Here is a 25,722-nt window from a genome sequence, read left to right as displayed (position 1 = left end):
ACCCAAACTACTGCCTTTACACTCAAAGCGCTAACCATAGTTTAACCATACTATACTAGATGGTGGTTTTAGGGTCTGACATTGCTTGAAACATATTTATTGCTGACGAATTCATAGTATTTCTTCTTGTGCAGTTCTGGCTGTGTAATTTGCTGTAGGAAATGTGATCTCTCTTTTTAGATGGAATGTAAAAGGCACAAATTTGTCATATAAGTTTCTGGGGCAAAGCCTGATGACAATATGGTCTTAAAGTCTGTTCCTTCAGGCATGTCTGCCAAGACCCTTATTTGGCCATGGAGTGCATGTGTGAGAGAACTATGAACACAGTCAAAGCAAATACAATTATTTTAACTGACAGTGATCTTTCAAAGGGAAAAAAATTTAAAAAAGAAAAAAAAATTAAAAATCTCTGTTTGCATATAGTTTGTTTCCCCATCTCCCTTGCAAATGAAATCTAAATTGGGACCAGCTTGTATTTGAGAATATAATCAGGGATTACCAAGGGACTTCTCCCTTGTCTATATTCAAACACTGTCTTTCTGAGTAATCTGCTCAGTGATGGAGTGGGTTGTAACCTGCTTCTTATTCAGGGTCGCTCAGGTAACTACCAATTCTTTCCTTAAAATGGATTCTCTTACTTAGTTGAAATGCTGTAGCAAACCTCAATCTGTCAATTCATTTTAATAAAGTTTATCTGTGTATCTACACCCTTTGATTTAAGAAGGTTTTGGGGTATTTATTATATGAGCTTTTTATAGTGTTTGTGTGCAGTAATTACTGGGCTCTGTACATAAGGAATGAATCTAATAAATAGATATAGCTGCATCAATGGCTAGGAGTCCTTCCCGCATAGCTGTTGATTTATACGTAAAATGATCTCTGATAGACTCAGCCAGCGGAAGTTTCAGTGAAGAACTCACAGAAGGGAGGCTTAACACTCACAGTGCAAGGTTTCTGTCTTCTGGTATGAAGCATGCTGCTGATCGCTTGTTTCTCAATATGCTAATATGATCCTAAGAACATGTTCTACAGGAGGCCAGGCCTGAAGGCAGTGGGGTTGGGCTGCTAGACACCTTAGAAACATCAGAGAAATCTAGCCAAGGTACTGTTTCCATTTAGAAAAAAATTACTGAATTTAATGACTGGATAGACTTTTGCAAATTTTTGGTTGTGTCTTTTTAAAGGAGTAAAAACGATGGATTTATCATAAGTCATCTATATCTACTGCTTACCATCTCACATCTGCCTATAAGCTTGCTTCTCTGCCTCAGAAAAATAAACAGGTTACATCCACGAACTTCATGATGGTTTTGAAGTGACATAATCGATGAATTGCATCATGGAAATTCATGGTACTTAAGGACCACAACAGAGAAATGTGCCAACAGGAACCCTTGTCAGCAAAGACAAATGCAAAGCCTTGCACCTGGAACAGATTAGCATCATGTATCTATACAAGCTAAGGACTGAGTGGATGGGTAGCAGCTGTGCAGAAAAGGTCAAGTTGCTTTTGGTGGATAAGTGAATCTGTACCTCGTCTAAATATAGCAGGGCTTTGAGGAACAGGTTGGACCAGTTGATCCCTGCAGTGACTTCCAACCTAAATTTTTCTCTGCTTATACTTAATATATACACTGAACTCTAGGACATAGTTACTTTATCTCAGCCAAGGGGTGAAAAGTTCTCATTGTGCAGTAAATAGATGCATTCAGTTGTCCATCCACACTTTTACTGAACCCTGAACAAAAGGGACTGAAAACCTAATTTTTTAGGAGTGTTTTTTCAGCCCATGCCTTTACCACAGTGAAGGCCAAAACTGTCTGTGACTTCCTGACTTTTCCTCAGAGCAGCAGAAGAGATGGAAACCTGGGCAGCCTCCTGATTATGACACTGTTTGTCCCTGGGTGTGCTCCAGGAAAAGGTGGCAGAAGTCCAGCAACACAGAGATGTGGCATTAGTTGTCTCTGCTGAAGGTCTCATTCCATTCTCTAATAGGAAGCAACTGATTTAATACCTCAGCCATGCAGAGTGAATTTTATCCCATCTGAAAAATAAATGCATAAACGACATTGTAAAAAGGAAAGAAGCATCAGCACATAATATTATTCACCACTCCCCCTATAATCCACAAGATATTTGTTTCTGCAGCGTTCTGCATGCTGACAGTGATTAAGGGGTTTCCAACCTAAATGATTCTATGTGGCAGGCTCCTGTGGTAGCTTTCTCTGTGGGCAAAGTGGAGGGGAGAAATGACTTTTCATTGCCAGTACACTCAAAATCAAACAAGCTTGGATTTTAAAGCAGCCTAAAAGAGTTCGAAAACCGTTTCTCTGGGGGTTTTTTTTGTGGGTCTTGGGTATCTGGCTGCTTTAGGCTGGTTTGTAATCTTCAGTCACAGCATGGTTATCCTTACACCTGGCTATGTTTCTTCTGTTAATTAAAAATATTACAGCTGAAGGAGCAAACTCCAAACAAATGTACAGGCTAGATAATATCAGCTGCACTGAACTGCCCAGCAACATGCTCGTTTGGCATGTTACTTGCTTTGAAGGGACAGACAAAAATCATTCTTTCCAATGGACAGTTACTTTCACCATTCAAGATGAGTGACATCCTTTTGGGTGGTGCAGCTGGCTCCTGGTATATCCCTGTGGTCCTGGAGGAGGTGTGCCGTCATCTCTTCTCATGGTGTAGTCTGAGCTGAAACTGTCTTATCTAGTGGAGGAGGCATGACCATAACACTCCAGTGTGGGAAGGGGAGGGAAAAGAGTCCTTGCAGACCTCCTTGAGAACAAGGTTTGCAGTCAGACTGGTAACACCAGAGAAGCAAAATAAAAAGCTAAGAAGTTAATTTGATGCATAAAGCCTTGATCAGAAGTTTTTGTGCCTCATTTGGTACGTTAAGACTAGCAAAGTTAAGTCCTTCGGTTCCTGATTTTGTCTTCAGAGCAAAGTGAGGAATTCTTGGGTGAAACTCCTCTGTCTTGTTGTAGACAGTCCAAATGCAACATACTCCAGAATCAATATCTGAGAAACTTCCTTGGGAAACAGAGAAAAGGAAGGAGAGGAAAAGAAGACACATAATTTGTTTACTGTTACTGTATTTAAAGGAACCTGTAGACACTTTGGAATATTCTGGAGGCCAGGAGGAGGAAATAATGCTTGTGTACCCTGACTGCTTTGTACAAATTTCAGTTTGAGACCAACAAGTGTGACTTGGATTTTTTCTGAGGAATACCATAGCAAGTTCTACTTCTGAATAATAATAATTATGATTTTCATGCTCCCGTGCCCTTTCCTGTTCTTTGTATATAGTTACATAAAGCAAGAATGCTCCTAATACTTATTCACATTGCTTTAAGCCTCCCTAATCCAGCTCTTACCAACAAAAAGTCCTTTGCTTTTTAAAGCAAATCCTCAATTCATTGATAGAATGTTAATTATTTAGCCAATTGTGTTACCAGGCTACACTATGTGTACTCAGTTGTAAGAATCTTGCCCCCTCCTCTCAGACTTTCTCTTCCTCGCCACAAGGCTTCTCAGTAAAATTCAGCTGCGTAAATACCTTGCTGAACACAACATGTCTCATTTGACTGTCACTTCCACTCAACAACGAACACCTTTAACCTTGGTGTTTACGGTCCTGAGCTTTATCCTAAAACCTGTTTTCCTGATCAAAACATTTAGGTCACATCCATGAAATTGCCTAGTCACACAGGCCTCTTAGAATAGGAAGAATCTGTGATGCTTAATTTGGGGAAGAGCTTTGTTTGTTTGTTTTCAGGTTTTCTCTGTTTTGCAGGAATGTATTCGAAGATTAGGTCTAGTCATTTGAATGACGCTGCCCAAATAAATGCCCAGCTAATAAACAGATTTGCTTAATTGATACTCTGTGGATCTAGGACCATATAGATGGTCTTTGTTAACCTCTATACTCTCCAGGCACTAGAAGAGGAGAAGAGTGAGAAATTTACTTTATATGGCTTTCCAAAGTGCTTTAGAGAGCAAGCAGTAAGAATATGGGTATTCAATAAATATGACATCTGTGGGATAGTTAGCAATAGTTTGTACTCATTCTTTAAATGTTACAGGTGGGATTTGTATGTGTGCAGGGAGAAGAGGCAAGGGAACTGTCATTTATCCTTGTAATATTTGTGATTCCCTCCCATGCAAAAAAAAAAAAAAACAACAACAGAGTAACCAGTAACCCTAGAGGGAGAAATCACATTTCTACTTATTTGGACATTACTGGAAATTCTGTATGGAATGTTTGGGTTTGGGGCAAAACCTCCAAAGAAAAGGATTGTGTGCACAGTGCAGCAAATGCAGAAGGCCTGATTCTTGTGCTCAGATGACCTTCAAAATAAGTAAGCTAACATTTGCTCACCTCAAAAAAAGAGCGGGTTAAAGAAGGATTTGAAAATATTTGTTTCTCTGAGAAAGGCATCATAAAATTAGCATGAAATAAACTTGTCTCACACATACTATCTATAGTTCAATTACTCTAATTCAAATCCACTATTTTTGCTATCAGTGTACCAGAAAGAAAAATATGCTAGAATAGTATCACGGAACAGTAGGGTTTTGGTGAGATTGCTTTTAATGCTGTTGCTTCATTCTCTTAGTTTGCAGAAGTCTTGCTTTAATTAATTTATGAAAAAACAGATGATCTTCTGTAGGTACTTATCGAAAGATGTAATCTCTTATCTCATGCACTTTGATATAGAACAAACTTCTACAGAAGAATAATTTGGAAAGGTTACTTCATACTGCTTTTGCGAGAGAGTCACCAATGAAGCTAGCATTTCAGGGCCTACAAAGGCTGGTAACTCATGAACTAGAATGAGGTTTCTTAGCAGCAATCAAAATTGCAGTATCTTCAAAAGCAAAACATTGGCAACTGCCAAACGAAACCTACAATAAGAAAACTGGTGATGTTTTCACAAAGTACTCAAACATTTGTCATTATTATTCTCAGAGACTACCTCTCATGGGAAAAGCGTCTTTGTTGTAATACTGTTAGCTATTTCATTGGGCAGATAAAGTAGTTAGCTGGTGGTGACTGAACTGCCTTCTTGCATATATCCATACAGGCCTGGTCTTTAGAAAGAAATGCAGTTATTTTTAACAATTGTAATAAATAACACAACTGTGACGTGAACTCATGTTTCTTGCCTACAACAAATGTTCACATGCAACATCAGGTTGGGCAGTCATGCATAAATTCCGACTCAAGCCATTTTCCTTCAGCCAGCAGGTCTGGTGCTGAACATGATTCATCCCTGCTATCTGGACCCATCAGCATCTGTAACTCACCTGCTGTTGGGATTAGGGTGTTATTTATACTTTGTACTATGGCAACAAATAGAAAAAAGAACATTTTAGGTTTGGGTTTCTCATGTATTAGATGATATGCAGACGTACGATAACAAAGCTAATCTTCTTCCCAAATGAATTTGCAGTTTAAATGCCAGACAGGGCAGTAGATAAGGCGGGAAAGAGAAGAATGACAAGAAGAAAAGTGTCACATACAGCTTTTTAGTCCTTTCGTAAAGATAAATAGAGACCTCTAGTTTCCAGGGCTGTCCATCTGTCATCTTTTACCACTGTATGCATTGATGTAATAGATAATATTTAAAAAAAATCATGGATTCATGTTTGTATCTCTGGATTGGACTTCAGGACTTTGATTACTGTGCACACTCACCAAAGAATGAATGTCCTTTTTTCTCTTTTTCAGGGGGAACAGCTTCCAGACAAAAGGGCTTTTTGGGGTGCATTCGATCTCTGCATTTAAATGGGCAGAAACTTGACCTTGAAGAGAGAGCTAAAATGACACCTGGTGTTAAACCTGGATGTCCAGGACATTGCAGCAGTTACGGTAACCTGTGCCATAATGGAGGAAAGTGTGTGGAGAAGTATAATGGTTACTCCTGTGACTGTACCAGCTCAGCCTACGAAGGACCTTTCTGCAAGGAAGGTGGGCCAAAGTCCCTAGGGGTCTCTGAATTACAGCACAGTTTCATCTTTGTCAGCTTTGTGTCCCCCACATTACAAGAAGTTCTAATATCAGCTGTCCCTTTAGCATTACTAAGCACTTCTCTTAAGCAGGCTGTAACACCTCCTTTTGTGGATTTCAGTGATGGCCCCAGAAATTAAAATGCTGATAGTTGTACTATTAAAGTTACCAACTATATCCCACTATGATTCCTGTATTCAATTGCATATAAGTTGGGTAAGTCATTAACAAATAGGGCTGAAATTTTTCATAACAGTTGCCTGCCCATGTCTGAATGTTTAGTTTGCCTGTTTTTAAACTTCATCCACGTTAACAAAATCTTCAGAGCTTTTCTTTACAGAGTTTTGGGGCAATGGTGTGACAAAAAGAGGTAGTCATCTTATGGGTTTTTGCCATTCCTGTGACAACCCATCCAAATGTTAAGAGATTTTAAAAATAAGCATGAAATATTCAGGAGAAAAATGGTTCACATGGTTTGGTCTCTGGTGAATGTGTCCTCACTGAACCTTTCTGGTGGCTCACAGGAGATGTTGCCAAGACCAGAAAAAGGAGCAGGGCAAATAAAGATCCAATGTAGATACAGCATGCTCTTTGGGAGTGGAAGGAACTGGCAAAACTCCTGCTCCATAACAACAAGGTGCAATGTGAGTGTTTTAATTTCCATGGCTGCCCCTCACCTCACAAACGCAGCAGGGTTACTGAGTGGGACACATCATCTGCCAGTGTAAATCCACTTAGTTGTACCGGAGCTGTGCTCACTAGCAGGAGCTGAGGGTTTGACACCAGTGCCATTAGAGGTGTAACAAATAACCACACAGTGCCCTGTTAGGGGATGCTGCTGTGGAGGTGGAGCTGCTTTACTGGGGAAAGTACTTGCAGTTGGTCTGTAGCTGAAGATATCACCATCCTGACTTCACTATGCCTCACATTAGAAAAAATTGCTTTTATCACACCTGTATTTCATGGCCAGACTATGCCGTGATTATTGAAGACACAAGTTCTTGGGATCTGAGCATGCACAGGTAGATGTTTTTCTTCTTCTGGAGCTACCAAAGACAGCTTCCCGGACTGGCTTTCTTTGAGTCAATGTGTTGCTTTAATAATGACTTTGTTTAAACAGGAGACTGGAAAGCACAAATATGTTGTCTTTTGCGGGGGCAAGACAAAATACTGCCTTACCTGTTGGCTGTCAGAAGATGGTGAACTGGGCATTTGTTTGGCTGACAGACATTTTGGCCTGTTCCATGTTGTGGAGATCTGATTCCAGCACTTAAATAGCTGAATTTAGAGGCCTGTGCCCATACACTGTCCTTCTCTGTGCCAGACAGACAGACTGTAAGGAAGGACATGCTGCTTGTCCAAACCAAGGAACAGTGATGTCAGCTGGGTCAGGAGCAGTTGTCTGCTTCCAAGACAGTCACCTCATGTCCATGCCTGTCTGGGGGATCTGAAAATGCAGTAACTGAAATTATTCCCTTGGTGTATATCTGCTTTCAGAGGTTTCTGCAGTATTTGAAGCCGGCACTTCCATTACCTATATTTTCCAAGAACCTTATCCTGTCACAAAAAATGCAAGTACCCCAAGCTCTGCCATTTATGCGGATGCTGTCATGTCCAAGGAAAATATTGCATTTAGCTTTCTCACAGCGCATACTCCAAGCCTTCTGCTGTACATCAACACCTACTTTCATGAATATTTGGCTGTGATCCTCTCCAAGAATGGTAAGTGCTCTTGATTTGCTACCAAAGGGACACCAGTATAACTGTGTTAAGTGTTTTTTTGGGAGAATAATATAGAATTCTGCACTGATTTAAGTTCATTTCTGTGTCTGCAACTTTATCAACTTCATGGTATTCAGTTCATGCAAATGGCCATCACTCTTATTTATATCCCTTTATTTGGCATTCGGTGCCACACTTGCCTATTCAGTCTTTGAATAATCATGTTGTTGGGGCTTAAAATGTGCTTTGACTTTCATTTGGTAAGACCGTACAATAGCAATTCCTTGCTATTTATTCCACACTGAGATTCATTAGGCCTCCAAGGTAAGGGAATGAGAAATACCATGAATGTACAAGAGCACTCGGTGCAGAAATATAGTACAGTTTAACCTTTTGCATTGCTCTTCACTGGGTTGTTTCAATGGAGTATGGCTAGCACACCTGAATATTAAAGCGCCAGAAAATGTCAACATTTTCTAGGTTCACTGACCAAAACACGACCTGTAAATCTGTTTTCTGTTAAAAGGCACATGGTGTGGGGAGTTCTTGAAATCATGTAAAGATTTTAGGGGTTTAGTCCCTATGTCTTCTCAGTAAGATTCTGGCTCCTGAGTTCTTGCAATGCTTTCAGAAAACTCACTCCAGACAAACATCATCCTAGACAAATGGGGATGTTTGAATTATTCAAGAGTTATCAGGCACTGGAGCACTGGAAGTGATGAGTAAGCGTATTGGTGAGTCTCTAGCCTGTGGCAGAACAATAGAAAGTTAATGCTATGTGGTTGAATATGTACTTTTGACCCAATGACCCAGACCACTCTGAAAGTGTGTGAATTCCAAAGTAGGTAAGCTTTCAAGTACCATCAAATGAAACTATAAGGGGGAAACAAAAAAAAGAAGTTTTATTATCTGTATGGGCTTCGCACTGGTTTATCTCCTAGTTATGTCATGCAGCTAGCATTCAGGCTGGTATGGGATGAGTATCCAAATCCCTGGGAGGAGCAGCTGGGACAGTATCAGTCTGGACCCATCTCCCCTAACCAAAGGTGCAGCAGTGCGGTGGGACTACTACGGAAACCCTCTTTCCTCTCCCACCCAGTCCCAGACTTCCATCTCTGCTTTGCTCTCAGAGGGAAGTGATTATGATTTTCAGAAATATGAATATTCCAATGTGTAGCTCCAGGGTGGCAGAGGTTTGCTCCTGCTGAGGGTGAAACCTTGGAATCTGCTTCTCAGTTACACTTGGGTCTCTTGATGCCACTGAGGCAATCAAAAGTAGCCCTAAAGTGAGTGAAATGTAATATCAATTTAAAGCGCCTTCATTGCTGCCAGAGTAGTGTAAAATGACCTTAGAAACATGAGCCAATTGACTTTTATTGATGGAGTACAATCATAAGCAGGCTATAATTGTGAAGTTCTGGAAGGGGAGACTCTAATGGTGATTGCGAAAGGGGTTGGGATTAGGACACTGGGATCATCTCTTGTAGCAGCTCAGTGGGAGCAGAGATAAGCCTTGCGTTGTGGCTGCACCATCTGCAGGTCTCCGCTTTGGTTCAGATAGAGATAGAAACTCAGTGCTTCTGGAAATTAGGTAGAGCAGCTCTCAGCACACTCAGGCAAATGAAACGGTGGTTTTCTCAGACTTGTATCTCTATTTACTTGCTTGTAAAATGAAGATAACAGTAGTTTAGAGGGTTGGTGAGATGTCAGGCTCCAAAACTCTGCACTATGAATGTGCAAAGAATTATTAAGAGAACTAGCTGACCTTGATTAACTCCTGAGCTGACCTTAGTTAACTCCTGAAAGTCACTTTCAGGGTTGATCTGTGCATGCTACTGTGTCATTTTTACAAGACAATCATTTCAGCATGTATATTCCTTCCCTTTTGTCCCAAATGTAATAATTTTTAAAAATCTCTTATCCTCTTATTTTTTGGTCTTGTTGGAATTGAAATTATTCCAATGAAAATAATGTTGAGATATGTTACTCTTTCTTCCTCCAAGAGGTTTATGCTTGCCATAAAGTTACTGGACTATGAATAACAATGTCCTTTGTAGCATTAAAAGGGAGTGCGATTCCGTCTCTTTTATTGGCTCATTTTCAAGGAAGCTTGCTGAGTCTGGCAGTGTGTAGTAGGACCTGAGCAGGTCCCTGCTGGATAACTGATAGGCTAAATAAAGGTTAGGCTCCTGGTGAAATGGGAATGGGCATTCTCACTTGAGAGGTGAACAGGAGTATTCTTTGCCATAAACCCCAAGACCCTTTCCACTTGTTAAGAAATTATGCTGGAACAACCTATGTTAATGCTTCACCTTTTGTAAGTATTTTTCAAGCTACTACTTGTGTATCTTGTTATTTCTTTTTTCTATTAGCCACAAAATAATTAGGCAAATTATTAGTTAATAAGAGTGACAATGAGAAGAATATTTCTGGTACTTCAGACTTCTAGCGTTAAATATTTAACATAAAAGAAGTGAAAGTGTCTGCAAGGGTTATTCGTAGTTAGACTGTATTAAAAGGGGTTTATATGAAAGTGAACTTGTATAGGCAGCTATGGTCTAATGCAGTCAGGTGTGAAATATTACCTGTAAAATCAATTGGGTTTGGTAAAATTAATTTAATCATATTTAATGCCAATACACTTTGTACTGAGAGTCTGTAAAGAAGTTCCTATCATCAGAACATACAGTACGTATTGATTGAGACACTAGAATTGTGGTAGTAAAATGATTCATTTAGAGATCAAACAGGCCAGTGTCAGGTCGGGGAAAGGAAATAAAATCTCCACATGCCCACTTGTGGCTTCACCCATCCAGATCAATGCTGTCCACACACAAGGTCCCTGCAGTGCTTGGAGCCTTAGAGGGCAGGTGGTTCATGAAGGAGATAAAAGTTATGACAGATGTTGGGTACCACCATACGTCAATGTAGAAGATACAACTCTAGACCTATACTGATTACCTCCTTCTATAAAACGAGATGCTCAACAGGATCTAGCAGCTAATATTTCTAGAAATGGTTCCCACCCAAAGAACTTATCTATATCACAAGGTTGTTCTTGCCTCTGATCAATTGGCTCATGTCCTGGCAGCTTATGGGTAAGTTTTCAAAAGCTGATGTTTTTAAAGATGACTTAGGGATTCTTTCTGCCATTAGTTAATAGTTATGCTTCTAAATCTTTGACAATTGCAGGCAATAACTTAGCATTGTCCTCCCCAGTCTTAATATTGTACCCATGGAGTTTCAAATTACACATGTACATTGATGTGTATGCATTGTATATAGATGGGTATGTGTACATGTATATAGATGGGCATTTATATGTGTATATAGATATATACATATGTGGTATGTAAAGCTCACATAGTCCCATTGATCCCACATCCAAAAGATTAGCAGTACTGTAATAATTGATAGTGCTTTTTTAATATCAGTGCTGCAGAAAATTCAAGTTATAGTGCTCATTACTAAGCTACAGAAAATGGGTAAACATCTCTAATTAGCCTTTTCAGTGGGTCAGTCCACAGAAGGTTTTGATATCATGAGAAGCTACGGCAAAGAAAGTAGTATTTTTTTCTTTCCCAGGCTAAATTTTCACTGTACATTTTTGCATCTACAGAGATTTCAGCAAGTTACCAGTACCTTAGCACTATTATCTTTGTCTTAATCCCTAAAGACAATAATTGATGGGGGAGAAAAACTGTTGCTGCTTCTCCATGCTCTGTTCTTCCTCCCCCCCTGCAAATAATTAAATATTATATGAATATGATGAAGTATATTGTCTAGAAAATGTTTTCCCAAGTCTTTGATTCTCCATGTTGTTGGCTTTCTCTGTGGAAACAATACAATACCTGATCCAGAAAAACAGCAGATAGCCAGATGGAAGAAAAGAGATAGAATCTCAAACAGCGATTGAAAATTTATCTGTATTTATTATCTGATCTCATAAGAAACTAAAAAATTTCAGTATTTTTTTCTTTGTTTCTATCCAGTACCTATTGCCATCACAGTGAGCTCTGTTCTCAAAATCTTTTGTAAAGCAGGACTCTGAAATCGCATAGGAAAGATTAAAGAGAAGGAAAAAACATAGTTAAAAAAAAAAAGTACAAATGAAAGCAGCTTGAGTAATTCTTCTGTTAAGTTTCTGATACTCACTAAATAGCAGGACCTAGATCAAGTCCTATCTGCCCTGTCCTATAAGGTCTTGAAATCAGTTGACACATGAAGTAAATGCGAAAAGAAAACAAAATCTGTAATAGAGCTAAGCTGAATTAATACCGTACAAAAAATAAGCCAATGTCATCAGTGAGAAGCTACTGGGTGGGTTGTTGTTTTTTTTTCAATAAACTAGAAATCTACTGTAAGCTCCTCCTGTCTCTAAGTCAGAAGTAGCCTTTCTGTTGAAGACATGTAAATTCTCCTTGCTGTTTCTGCTTTACAAGTCTGTTGAGCTGCATTTCCAGCAACTTTTCTCAAGCAAACCCCAAACTATTGTCATTCATTGGAAAGAAAGGTAAAAAATCTAGTTCAATCTTCGAGACAAAGAATCTTTTGATTCCATTCACGCTGTGTGCTCTGGAGTTCAGTGGGGCAAAACTAAAATAATTGTGGAAAACTTCCTGAAACACTGAGGTGGGTTTTGGAGGTGATTTTTCTGGTTCTTTAGCTTTACTACCTTGCGGGTTTATGTTTTGGGATGTGGGTACCACGTAGCTAACATAACTGTGGCAGAAAGACCCTCAAGGCTATACTATTGCTAGCACTATTGTCTTTTTTTGAGAGCACCTTCTGGCTCATAGACTTCGAACACCCATTAAACAACCTGCACAATTTATGTGACTGAAGTGGAAAATAGTGCCAAGCTTCAGGTACAGTTATTTTTAACAGATCAGAAGTGCAGAAGACAGCTTTGTTGAGGAGACTAGTTTTCAAGCAACTGTCTGTGAGTGACTGAGGGGCAACCCCAGTCTATTCACAGCCATTACGTGATTTCATATGGCAGATAGGACTATATATCTTCTAAATACAACTTCAAGCAATTGTTGTAGTTGGCCCTGAAAGCTTATGTTATTTACTGAGTGAGGGGCCGGTGAGAGTCTGAGTGGGAATGGTGAATGTAAAAGAAATCTTCCCCATGGCCTGTAAATGGGAAGCTGGCTGTGGCACTGTGAGTAAATAGGGTTGGGATGGCAGATCTCCCAACCAGTGTCTTTATGTAAACAGAGAAACTCCTGTGGGTATAAACAGCTCTGGTGCCTTGGGTGATTCTCTGCTTGTAAGCACACGTCACAGAAAATAGGAATGCTGCTTAGAGTTCTCAGTTCAAATCCAACACTAAAAAGTCTTTGCAGGAAGAGGTGAACTTGGCACCCAAACCCAGCTCTTTTTGTTTGTTTTAGCATATGGCACTAAATCTCTTAAGTATGCAAAACTAACTGGAAAGGAGAAGCAGCGACAACATTCAGCCAAGGACCGGCAGATTTCTTTATCTGCTTTCCAAGAGGAGAGAACTGAAAGATCTGCCTCATTAGCTGAATTCATGGACATGTTTGTACTTATGAAGATTATTTTGCCATACTGAAGGGTCAAGAGATGTTCTAGAGACCCACAAGGGAAAAACAAGGGAACTATAATTGAATTACATTGAGCAGGAAAGGTTGAGCGTGCAATTAATAATTGATCTGTGCTCTGCATGTATATAGACTGTCTTTGAACTCACCGGTATCTGGCATAAAACCCCAGACCACTGGCTGCAAATAATCAGCTAGGAAGAAGGCACACATTCCCATTTGCTTGGAGGAGGTGTTCATTTCCTAGAGGACATCAGTTCCTAGCTCACTTTTTGCAGTTGAAAAGTCATTTTTGTTGTTGGATTTCTGTGGAGCTGTCCTGAAAAGGGTGGGGAGGAAGGACAGAAGGTCGCAAACTTCTATGTTTAAATAGATGCTTGATACATATATGCTCTTCAATAATTCTGAAATTACAGTCTTAGAACTATTTTTGCCAAAATGTTTAGCCCTGAGAATTGATAGTAGCAACTTTTCAGTTATTCTTAAATTGTGAATTATCTGTGTTGTGGACATGAGAGCTGTGTAGTGAGAGCTGTAGCCCAGTAGGACTGCTGGCTCAGGTGTTGCCTTGGAGCACTGTAGCTGTTTCCAAACAGCACAAAGCCCAAGATAATACTACTTGAAAAAAACCTGAGTCCAAGGAAACTTTCTTCTCTATCTTGCTCGTAGTGTCCCTATTAGCATGTGTTTTTTTCTCATAACACACAAGTTATGCCGGCTGGATAATGAAAAGGTGACTTTGTCCCTCTCTGATGAAATTGGGCGTTTGTGCCTTAATCCTTATGACTGAGATTTGCCTTCAGGAATCCTAGGTTGAGACCAGGGGAAAAGTCTGGAGCAAGGAAGATGTACACTTGGTGGAAGAGGATCAGATCAGGGAATGCTTAAGCAAACTGGGCATACATAAATCCATGGGCCCTGGCAGGGTGCACCCAGGAGTGCTGAGGGAGCCGACAGATGGCTTTTCAAGGCCAATCAAGAAGCAATGGGCACAAACTGAAACACATGAGGTTTTGTCTGCAGGTCAGGAAACTTTTTTTTACTATGGGGATGACTGAGCACTGACACAACTTGTAGCAAATTATGAAGTCTCCATCCTTGGAAATACTCAAAAGCCATCTGAACATGGCCCTGGGCAGCCAGCTCTAAGTGTCCCTGCCTGAGTGGGGGGCAGGGGGTGGATGGCATGACCTCAGAGGTCTCTTCCAACATCAGCCGTTCTATGATACTGTGACAGATCGCAGAAGTATGATGCATTTGAAGGTGAAGTAGTGAAAGTATATGTATATAAGCACATATTTTGCTGCAGAAAAATTCATCATAATGCTACCATTATATGGTTCTTGTACTAGGATTGTTACTAAGCAAATGTTTCATCCTTCCTCTAATTTTTCCATTAGATGACTTAAGAACATAAGTCAGTTCTTTGTATGCCAATGGTTATGGCTTTTTATGAAACTCAAAGATTTCCCTTGAGAGTTTGCTATAATCAGGAGGGGATCACTGATTAAAGGATCCAACTTCTCCAGTGACAGAGCTGACATAACCTATGAAACAGGCTGTGCTTAGATGGACTTACTGGTCAGAGGAGCAGAACATTTCCCAGAGATTTGTGACCAGCCAGGCAGTGTCTGTAAAGCTCAACACAAACAAGGATCATTAACCTCAGAAAACCATTAACCCACAAATTCTGTGATGTCTTTATTACGAGTCAAGAACAAAAAGGAGGTTTGAGAAGAGAAGCGTATGATTATTCTTCTCTAGTTTTATTTAAAACAGTATTGCTAGCTCTTCTCTTCCACAGACATCATGTAGTGTTCAAATTGATTGCTTTTTTTTTTTCTGTTCAGTCTGCTTTTTCCATGTTCTTATTCTGAACATTATGGTTATTTGTTAGGTCAGTGTGAAACAAGTCCTTGCTTGAACAGGTATTTGTACTGCCAAAACCCAAACAGGAACAGTTGAAAGATATTAGGAAAAGAATGGAATCTATGAGCCAGGATCTCGGTGAGGGCAGGTTAGTGTGAATTCCTCGGGGTATCACAACAGAGGATCTCAGTCTTTTCTGCCTGCAAGCTGTTCACACAGTTAGTGAAGATGCATAATTTGCAAAGCCAGGTTGAACTTTTGGGATAAAATTCATAGGATGATACTCTTTATTTCATTCACTGGCTAAAGAATAAAAACTCTTCCTGCCAGCCTGGCTGCTACACTACTCTTAAATGAAAAGTACAGTGTGAGATGAAAGCCAGGTAAGATTCTTCCACATACAAAGGTGAGTAAACCATAGGGCCTACTGAATGTAGCCTACCATGAGTAGGCTAATGGTATCCAGTGTGTGTTAAAAGACAGGGGGAGAGATCTGAGCAGCAGACTGAAGAGTATCATACAGATAGCTTTTGTTAATTAAGGGTCTTGAGGTGACTTTCAAAATTCCATAAAATGTGTAAAAAAGGTACAGATTAAAATTTACCAGAATAAATCTCACCATCAGAAAGCAAGTAATTTCAGGGAGATTTAACTGCATCTGATGCCCTCAGCTCCTTCCTTCATCTTCCCCCTTCGGGGGGAAAAAAGATAATTAATGTAGCATCACTTTGTAAAAGAAACAGCAATCAGTTCCTTCACCAGAAAGAAGTAACTAGGAATAAAGCAATAATGATAATGACTAATATTTTTTAAAATCACTGAAACCCAGAGGTTTTATGTAATTTTCCAAAGGATGCTGACATTCATCTATTTCACCAACAGATAAACTGTGACACAATGAAGGAAGACAATTTGTCAGCTGTCATCAAGCTGGTAGATCCCAGATTGTGGCAGGGCTCTGTCCATCACCTGCAGGGTACACAAATACACCAGCGTGTATGCTTACCCATAAGCTAAACTGGAGAGACAGTGTTTAGTATTGTCCCACATCCATGAGTTAGTTCTATTCCCGTTTTAGGCCCAGCCACTTCGGCATGGACGTGGGCTGTTTTGTTTAGATGAGTTTCCCTTTAAAATCGCTGGAATAAGCCCTGTCTTTAAGCCACTCGGTATGTGCATGGTAGCTCTATGACTTTGGTCCTCTGGGTCATCTTTTAGACTTGCAACATTTTCTAGCTTTGGAGCAAGAAGCATCTGCCAGTTCCTTTTTAATTGCTGGTCAGCCTATGTTAAGCCAACTGGCTGCTGGTGGGAATGAGATGTCTACGAATGTTAAACACATTTGTCAGTCATGCGGGAGCTGGCTACACTTGTTGATGTTTAAGTGACATTCTCAATCTGGCTCCAGCTGACTAGCAGGATTGTAAAGTGAACTGAGGTTATGTGCTTCCAGATAGGCTCCTTTAGGGCCTTTTGGGGGTGTGGGTTTTTTCCAAGTTGAAGAAATGCAACATAAAAGTGGTTTTTGTTAGTACAGAATGGCCTGCATGTAATTCTTAAGTCCTGAATGTCTCAAGCATTAGAGTGGGAGGCATTCAAATTGGGGGGATTGACTTTTTTTTTAAACCCTATTAAACAGTGTCACCTAAGCAAATGCAATAGCTGAGTAATCATATCAGCAAACATGTTCAACAGCTTCACCTTTTTGTTTTCTTCATGCAAAACAAATAGCAAGAGTCACCTCTGAAAAATGTGCAAGTACTTCCTTAGTTAAACACCACTGAACACTGGAGAGATGGGCCCTGTTCATTCAAATCACCAGCGGCACTTCCACTGAAGAGTAAATTTACTGAGTAAATATCCCTGGGGAGAAGCTGCTAATTAAGGAGCAGGTTTCTTAGCCAGCTGCTCCTAACCGAGGAAACAGAGATTCATTTTTATGTATCTAGGCTATGAAGAGGGACAGTGTCACGCTGAAGCTGTGCAAGTTGCCAGAGAGGTATTTTGTGGTAGAGATGACTGAAAACTGTCATGTGCTGTTCTGCAATCAGGAATGAGAAAACATTTCCACTATATGAGCTTAAAATTACTTTCTGGGATATTTTTTTTTTCTCATAATAGCAACATCAGTAGCCTCGCTGATATATTCCATCCTTTTTTTAATTGGTGCCTTCCTTAATTATTTTCCCTTTTAGCTATAGCCCAGGTGAGTGTTGAGGGTGGATGCAGTGGTGTAGTTAACACCTTACAGTCTGATGACGGTGACTGCTGGTTTGTGACAGCTGTAAGATGTTCTGTTGTTTCTAAACTCCTTTGTTTCTTCGTGCCTCTGAGGCAATGGGAAATCCACAGGTAGTCCAAGGCCCTTTTCCTGATGCAGTGTTCTGTTATTTTATATGTACACATTTCTTCCAAATCAAGAGTTGTCAGCTGCCCTGATTTAAATTATCTTTCCTATTGTTACGTGGTCGTGATAAAGTTGTATGTTTTATGTGTGCCACTCACATGTGCTCCCTGAATGAATCTCAGCTTCTCTGAGCAGTGCAAAGTGTCTTGCCAGCTGGTCCAGCCAGTTTAAGTCATTAGAAAGTGCTGCTGAAGTTGGTGGAGGTGTTTGGTTCAGTCTGGGCTCATTTAAAACCAGCTTCTGTAAATGAAGGTCCTGCAGAGAAGTGTCAGACTCCAAGGACATATTCCCTTGCTTGCTGTTTGGTTCTTGAAGACTAAATGACACCAGACTTGTGGTCCTGGTGACATGTGACAAGAACCTTGCTTATGCATGATGGATTTACAGACCAAGTTCCTGGTATCCAAGTTTTTTGTTTTCTGCAGAGCTGCTTTAACCTTTTTGCCAAATACCTAGTGCTGGGTGAGATCTTTCAAGCCAGGAAGTCTTTTTCTGAGCTAGAGCACTCTCTGTAATATTTTCCCATGCTCCCTTTTCCAGCTGGTGATTTAAAAATTGCTATTTTATTTTCAACACAAGCTTTGACAGTCCAGAATGAATGTAAAGTTAGTGGGCTTAGGCCACAAAGCCACCAGATGTTTCTGACATTCCACTCAGGCACTGCTGTAGACACAGGCAAAAGAAAGACAGCCCTCCTGTTGACGTGTTCAGTCAGAAAAGGGTCTGGACATAGAACATGCAACATCATGGCCAAGGTGTTTCTCATGCTGTTGAGTTTAAGAATATATTTTTGGTCCTAAGGCTGAACATTTTGAAACCTCTAACTAGTTTAATGTCCTTGTTACCACTATACTTAAGAGCTGCTACCTCATCTTTCTTGTCCTCAGCAAAAAGACAGAAGCAGTTTGAGAACACCATGCTGTTCCTGTAGCTGCCTGGAAGCTGGTTTTGCTGATGCTGGTCATTAGTGTACTCCTAGCAAGTACTAACCCTGGCCTCCATCGCCACTGAAAGAGTGTCTCTGGAGTGTTTTGTTTCAGGAAATTATCCCCAACCTAGTCACCAGCATGGGATGGCATAAATACTGCCCTTCGGTCTGTTTCCCAGAACTTCCCTCTGCACAAGGGGAACCTCTGTTAAAATGTAGCTGTTGACCCCAGTAGAGAGACGTGGTTCAGCCCTAAGTCATGGACTATAGTACTGCAGGTTACACACCGAAGACCACAGTAATGTAGCAAGCCAGCTTTGATACTGGTAGTGGTCTCATCACAGTAGCACAGCAGCCCGTGTGGACTCATTTCGCCCAGAAGTGGTGAAAAGAGGCCACGCTGCACTGTGTGACACTGTGGCTATAGTGTGCCTGCTCCCCTCTTGGGCTGTTCTGGAGCCAGCACAGCATATCTGCATGCTGATCTGCAGTCTGCAGAATTTGAAGCTGAAAGGGATGACTATAATAATCAAGTGTGAATCTACTCTTACCTAACACTGCTGAGGTAATATGCACAAAATTATGCTGGTAAAGTTTTCCAGCCTAAGGCCAAAAGCATGATACCTCTTTCTTTCCTTCCCTCCCTCTTTTATGTGCTTAATAGAAATTACCTTCAGCAATTCCACATACATTAGAGAAGGAAGAAAACACAACAGGTAGTGCATTGCTTGAGCATTATGGCACTCCAGGTGTGCATGCTCAGACACGGGGAGCTGAAAAGAGGATGACAGGCATGACTGCAACAAGTCTACCAGAAATTACACTGCTCATGATTAGCGAGAATCCCTATTGTGAGGCAAAAATGATGCAAAATCGAAAGACTAGAGAGCTGGGAGAATAGAGCTGGTTGATGCACATATTTTTATTTGCAGTTAGTGATGCTGGGCTGATGTAGATAGAGAAAGTCAGTGGACCAGATAATGAAAATCCAAAGGATAAAAAAAATTCTTAATAATAATCTTAATTAATAATCCATTTATTTTGCCTGTCAAGTAGCAAAATGGCAATGTAATCTGCTGTACTCTGAAAACAGAAGAAGTTTTGGTACTGAATGCTATCCAAAATCTGCTCTCAGCTATGGTGGTGCAAATTCAAAAACACCTCTGGAGAGATGAGCTCATGTTCTTCTGGTTAATATTAATGTAAATCTCCCCCTTGCAAAATGCCAACTTTAATTCAATAGTTTTGAAGAGTAGCCATCCAAAAAAAGTTGCCATTGGAATTTAAAGCAATTTGGTAAAATCAGATGCTATTTACTGATCTCTTCAAAACATTTAAAGTAAAATCGTACCACTAGAAAAAAGTAAGATCTGTTCTTAATGGATGTCAAGGACTTCCTCCATTGACTCCCAAAAAATGTTAAGGATAGTTTCTGGTTTAAAATCAGTGCTACTCTCATGAAGTCAATGGGTAGATCCCTGCTCGCAGCACCTGAGAGCCTAGATAGATTGCATATCTTGCTGGCTCTCTGAACACAAACGTGCTGGTTGCTACATTGATCACCTGAATATAGCAGTACTATTTATATACTGGTGTGTTCATAGCATTTGAAAAGAGTTGAGAAAGTTTTTTTGCATTTACAAACTAAGCAACTAGTACAAGGTCACAAGCGAAATCTGGGCCCTCTTCCATTTTTTGCATTGCTTCCCTTTCAAAGGCTCCAGGTAAGAGGCAGCATACAAAATACTTCTGCTGGGACGTGATTTAGTTTGGACCAATCTGTTACACTATCACATCTTAGTTTCAGCTTCTTCTGTGTGATCTTCTGTTTCTCAGCTGCCGTGTGCAGGGTCAGGCAAGTTTTCCATTTTTTATCAACTCTCCCACTGCCCTAACAAACAAGTCTGAAGAAGGTCCCATAGCTTCCTTGTGTATGGACTTCTTTTCTCAGGTCTTTCTAAAGTGGTTTATAAAATGTTTTACATTGTTATTCCCTGTTGATGTATCTTTCATTGAAAATGAGATTGTGGTGTCATTTTGGACCTTAAATGTGACATTGATGGTGATGGACAGTAGCTCTTTGTCCTGGCTATGCATTGAGGGGATGGGAGCTTTGCAATATGATTCAGGGCAGCTGAATCAGGACCTATAATATCACACTGAATAATTTAGCAGTTGTTACTGACCTTGATCTTTTCACAAATTCTCCTCTAACATCCATGACTACGTGTGAAAAAGTAAATGCCTTTTATCTCCTTTTTTTTGATTTTTCACTTTAAAAGCTCACCTGATCCAGCCGCCCTCTCTAATCAGCTAAAAAGCCTTCATCCCAGTAGTTCATTATTATTTTCCCCTTCATTTTTGGAAGCTGTTTCTATCCTCCAAAGCTCAGAAAGCAGCAGTGCTCACCTGGGATATACTGAATGTTACAAAAAGTGCAGCTCTTAGGAGCCCGAGAAGCCAAACATGCTGGTGAGGGAAAAGGAGGGATGATCTTAAACTGGACTCTGGGTCCAGCTGGAAGGACTATCAACTTCACTGTGAGTTGTGTAGAGGTGGCAAAATTCCCCTGCTGCAGGAAATTTGCACCTTATTCTAAGCTCGCTATTAAGTGGTTTTACAGTAGCTTGCAGGACAACAGAGCTGACCTTACTGAGGCAGGACTTGGAAGACTGAAGGGAGCAGATGCATCCACGCTATGTAGTGATGGAGAACTGCCCCATGTCCTCTCTCACTAACTCTGGACCTGTGAGCAGTCTTCCAGCATTAATACAGCTGAATACAGGAGCCAGGCAGGACTGCCCATTCGCCTTGTTGAACAGCCAGACTGCTTCTGGGGTCAGAGGTGCCTCTGAATAACGTGTCAGCGCACCACGCACATGCAGCAGCTTGTGCAGGTGTACCATGGGCTTTTCTGACATGGCGCTGCATCATGATGTGCACGCAAGTGTTGCTTCTGCAAACACTGAAACTGGTCCTAGAGCTAAAACAGTGTGAACACATCCTTAGTGACAGTCAGGCAGTCCCTGCTGTTCAGCACAGGAAACATTTGCCTGCAGCCTTCTACAGAACGTAGTCATACTTGGAATGGTTTGAACTCGCGCTAACAGAAGAGCTGAAATGGAAAGGGACAAAAGGCTTTTTTGTGATGATTTTCAGAACGAAATAAATGAAGGACCCTTTGCTCAAGGTTGTGGTGTTGTCAGTGTTCTTTTTCTCCTTGGAGACAGTAACTAAGTAGCCCCTGAAAGCTTTTTAACTCTATGGTACCACTGTTCCCTGTATTTTGGTTGCTGATTCATAAAAAGAGCTTGAAAAGTTCAGAGATTTTTTTTTCTCCCTGCTACTTAATTCCCAGAAAAGTAAGCTTGAAAGCATTTTATCAGAATTGGTTCTTTTAAATTATATATATGTGTGCATATGCATTTTTATCCCTGTAGTCATTTGTGAAAGGATTAAAATTCATATTGGATTCCTTGTTTTCTTGTGCATTTGATTTGTTATGGTAATGTTATTTATCAGAAGTCACAATGCTATTTTGATACAAAGACTGAAAGAGAAGTTTGGCATTCATTTTTATATGAATTATATTTATTTCCTCAAATATGTTAGAACACCAAAGTAAAAATATTTTTTACGTATAATCATTTACAATATATCTTTGCTTGTATTGCCTATAAATTATAATGAGTCTGGGCCTTTAACTGTTTGAAATTAAGTAGTAATTCTCACAGTTGTCACTGTCTTCTGCATTGTCTGTTGCATCTTGATGAAAAGGAGTAGTAAGATCCACCAATATTAGTTTAATAGAACAGTGTAAGACCTGCATGCCCTCTGGTGGAAGCGATCCTTAGCCGACTAGTGTAGATCAGCTTTTGTGGCAGTGCTAAATGCCTGACCTGCAGACAGACACACTCTCCTTTGATATAGTTAGTTACTCAATTAAATTATGGTCTCCATAGCAGACTTTGTTAGCTAGTAGGAAGGAAAACTCTTCTAGTGCATTTTTTTTTCACACTTCATTACAGTTTGAACTTTTTCATTTCTCTTCAACCTCTTTCTTGACTTTTTAGCCTTCTTACTCCACTGTAATAAAAAGAAAACGAGTTACATATTGTGTAAAGGTATTGAACAGTATCTCATTATTGACACAGGTTTTATACGTAGGATTTTGCTCTGCTTTTAAGGAAGTTTACAGGTCCGATACAAGCTGAGTAAGGATGGGCTCCTCATTTTCACCATTGACTCTGGAAATTTTGCCAACCGAGAGATGCACCATTTGAAGATTAACAGAGAAGGCAGAGAGCTCACCATTCAGGTATGCCATGGCTTATGTTGGGTGTTAAATAATACTTCACGCAACAAAGAGACCCACTAATTTCAATACCTGATTGTCACCTGAGGCAAAGGTTTCACATTGGTCTGGTGCAACCAAAGCTGGTCCAGCAGCTGGTCCAGGGCTGCAGCTAAAACCAAAGCTCCACCCAGACCAGCTTCAAAGCGTGCCCAGCTGTGTTGTTTTCCACTGAGTGATCCTTCCTTTGTCTCTGACAATCAGTGAATTAGGAAACACCGCTGGCCAGAAGTTCTTCTGGACCACTGGCATGGTTCTGGAGCTTAGGCCTGCCTGTGTGAGCTATAGTCCCAGAGGAAGCACACAGTATGGATCATTAAAAAGCTGTCAAAGAGAGAAAAACAGCTGGGGAATGAGCACCTGGGAATGTAATTTCATTTAGGGGTATGTGCCCCGAGTGAGAACATGACCCCAGCTGCCTTATCCTCTCACAGAGAAGGAAAAGCTGAGGGAGCGCAGGGTGCAGCCACCATGTGCGTGACGATACCCTGTCCCTTTGCTAGAAGCAAGCCATGCTGACTGTGACAGCCTCACGAGAGACAAGCACCCTCCTCTGTCTTGTTTCCCTGCATCGCCTATTTTTCCAAGGCAGGGAGAAGAGGACCATCTTACTGCTCCTTTTGAGGCTAATTATAGCAGTTCATATTACAAAACAAATCGCTAGATCTGGACAGCAGCCATTTAACAGGGAAGGGTGGCAGAATCTACAGAGAAGCCATGTGTTAAGGAATAGAGTGAGGAGACAGAAACACAGGGAGCGTCACAGTTTTTCTTTACAGTTTCCATGTCTCAGTGGTAAAATGCTAACACAGTAGGCACGCAACTAGGGTGGGTAGGCCTGATTATCTAGGAAGGAGGCTTATGCTAAAAGCCAGGGTTTTCCTCAAGTACCACTCATCTATTGTCTGCTGCACTGTGTTTTTCTTCTATGCAGAACTAATTCTTCACAATACAGTTCTAGAGAGGCCTCCTTCGAGTGTATTCTGAAGTGACTAGACATGGATTTCGGGAAGCAGGGGGGGTTCAGTGTCAAATATTTTAAGCTTTTCTGCAAGGGAAGTTTCTTCGAAGCCCTTTATATGACTATTCTGGTTTATCTTGCAGCTTCTCATGATAAAATCAAAGCACATTCACTTTGCTATCTTTAGAAACTGAATCACACTTGGGGGCAGAATTAACTGATTTGCAGCTGAGAGCCTTCCAGAAGTTTGCAGTACAGAGAGATCTAGGGGTGTCTGCATGCTGTTGTAATGAACTGATTTTATTGACCTCTTCCAGGTTGACCAAGTTCTCAAACTCAAACACAACTTTTCTGAGATTGATTTTAAGGCCATTAAATCACTCACACTGGGCAAGGTCACAGGTAGGTTTTACTGAAAATATTCCCGATTCATCAGTTGTTATAGTACTGGAGTTAACCTGTGCTGTGTGTTGGATTTTTAGTAAGATTGGGGTTTTGTTTGACTGGTTTAGCGGGAAAAGCTGGCCTGAGCATCCTGGTACTCCTGTTGGTATATCTCATCAATGCAAAAATTTGGCAGCTTTACTTGTTTGCACTGATAGCAATATTAACTTCTGCTATTGCTCCCTCCAGTAAAGTGATTCATACTGCCCATGTGGCTGCACAGGGTGGCTTCTTGGCTAATGATATTATTTTGCTGACTACAGCTTGCTCCTCTCAAACCATCCCTGTTTCCTAACAATAAGAACAGCACTGTGAGCCTTCATCCTTTCTATCCTTTTTTTCACTCCCAGTCCTTTTCCATTTGAGTTCTACAAGGAATATTTATATTACATCTAGCACCAAGGCCACAGTTCTGCATATTCTATGCACGGAACTTCTTGATTTTTACCCCTCCACACTACAAAGCCATTACAAGACCAGAAAAACTCTACCTGAAATTTTGAAAGTAGAACTCCTCTATTTTGCTGTCAGATACGTTATATTACTTTATGTAAGAGTATTCTTTATTCCCAGTAACATTCTAAAAGCTTCCTTGGTTATAGGTATTTTAGTCGTTTGTTAGAATTGGACCTCCATATCAAGCCTGACATCTGTTTCACTATTACAATTTCATATGTTTTATCAGTAGCACCCAAGGTCTACAGGACTGGTAGTCGGACAGGAATTGTAGACATCCTCTAGTGTCTACTTGTGTGATATAATTGTATATACAGATATTAGTGCATTCTGCATCATGTTTTTCTAAGTAAATTAAGGGCAGGAACTGATTTTCCCCTTAATTATATTTAATGTTTGTTCAGAATGCAGCAGTCTTCCAAGACTTTATGAACAGGTCTGGAGACCTGACACTTTTCAACCCAAGTCAGAGCTAAGCTAAAAATCTCATTTTGTCAACAGTCAGTTATAGTGCCCAAAATCTAAAACAGGGGTCCTCAAACTTTTTAACCAGGGGGTCGGCTTGCGGATGAAGTGGCAGGCAGTCATCTGCGGCTGCTTGGTTTCTCCCCCAACCCCCAGCGGGGGGGGGTCTGTAAATACCGGGGGCCAGATTGAGGACCCTGGGGGGCCGTATCCGGCCTGCGGGCTGTAGTTTGAGGACCTCTGATCTGAAAGAATATTGTTCATCATGGCTTCTACTTAAAGCTCCAGCTATAGATACCAAACCAATAAGCCAAGGTTTTTCTAACCAGCAAGATGGAACATAGAAAGACCTTCAAACATGTAGTCAGCAAACTGATCAGGTGCAGCTCAGCATCATGGAGATAAAGTAGATTTGGTCACAAAAATCTGATTAACTTTACAACTACAATGTTATTGCAAAGCCAAAAAAGCTCGGATGTATCTCCAGAAGTCTGACGTTCAGTTCCACTGAACATCATGGACTTGTC

The 25,722-nt window shown here is 40.6% G+C and overlaps 1 protein-coding gene across 2 annotated transcripts in view; it reads left to right on the top strand.

The window, feature by feature from the left end:
- The window catches only part of CNTNAP5 (contactin associated protein family member 5), a 296,864-nt gene that overhangs the window by 248,277 nt on the left and 22,865 nt on the right, over nt 1–25,722 (top strand). For both annotated transcript variants that reach the window (XR_008823617.1, XM_056349942.1), the window contains exons 18-21: nt 5,741–5,980; nt 7,517–7,741; nt 22,703–22,833; nt 24,148–24,232. Coding sequence is in view for 1 of the 2 variants with exons in the window: in XM_056349942.1 (XP_056205917.1) it covers nt 5,741–5,980; nt 7,517–7,741; nt 22,703–22,833; nt 24,148–24,232 (681 nt within the window). In the remaining variant the exon portion in view is untranslated. The remainder of the gene's footprint in view (nt 1–5,740; nt 5,981–7,516; nt 7,742–22,702; nt 22,834–24,147; nt 24,233–25,722) is intronic.

The sequence above is a fragment of the Falco biarmicus genome, chromosome 8 (genome assembly GCF_023638135.1).
Source record: "Falco biarmicus isolate bFalBia1 chromosome 8, bFalBia1.pri, whole genome shotgun sequence".
NCBI classification, from domain to species: domain Eukaryota; kingdom Metazoa; phylum Chordata; class Aves; order Falconiformes; family Falconidae; genus Falco; species Falco biarmicus.
The sequence above is the reverse complement of the archived record's forward strand: the minus strand, read 5'-3'. Positions and strand labels throughout refer to the sequence as shown.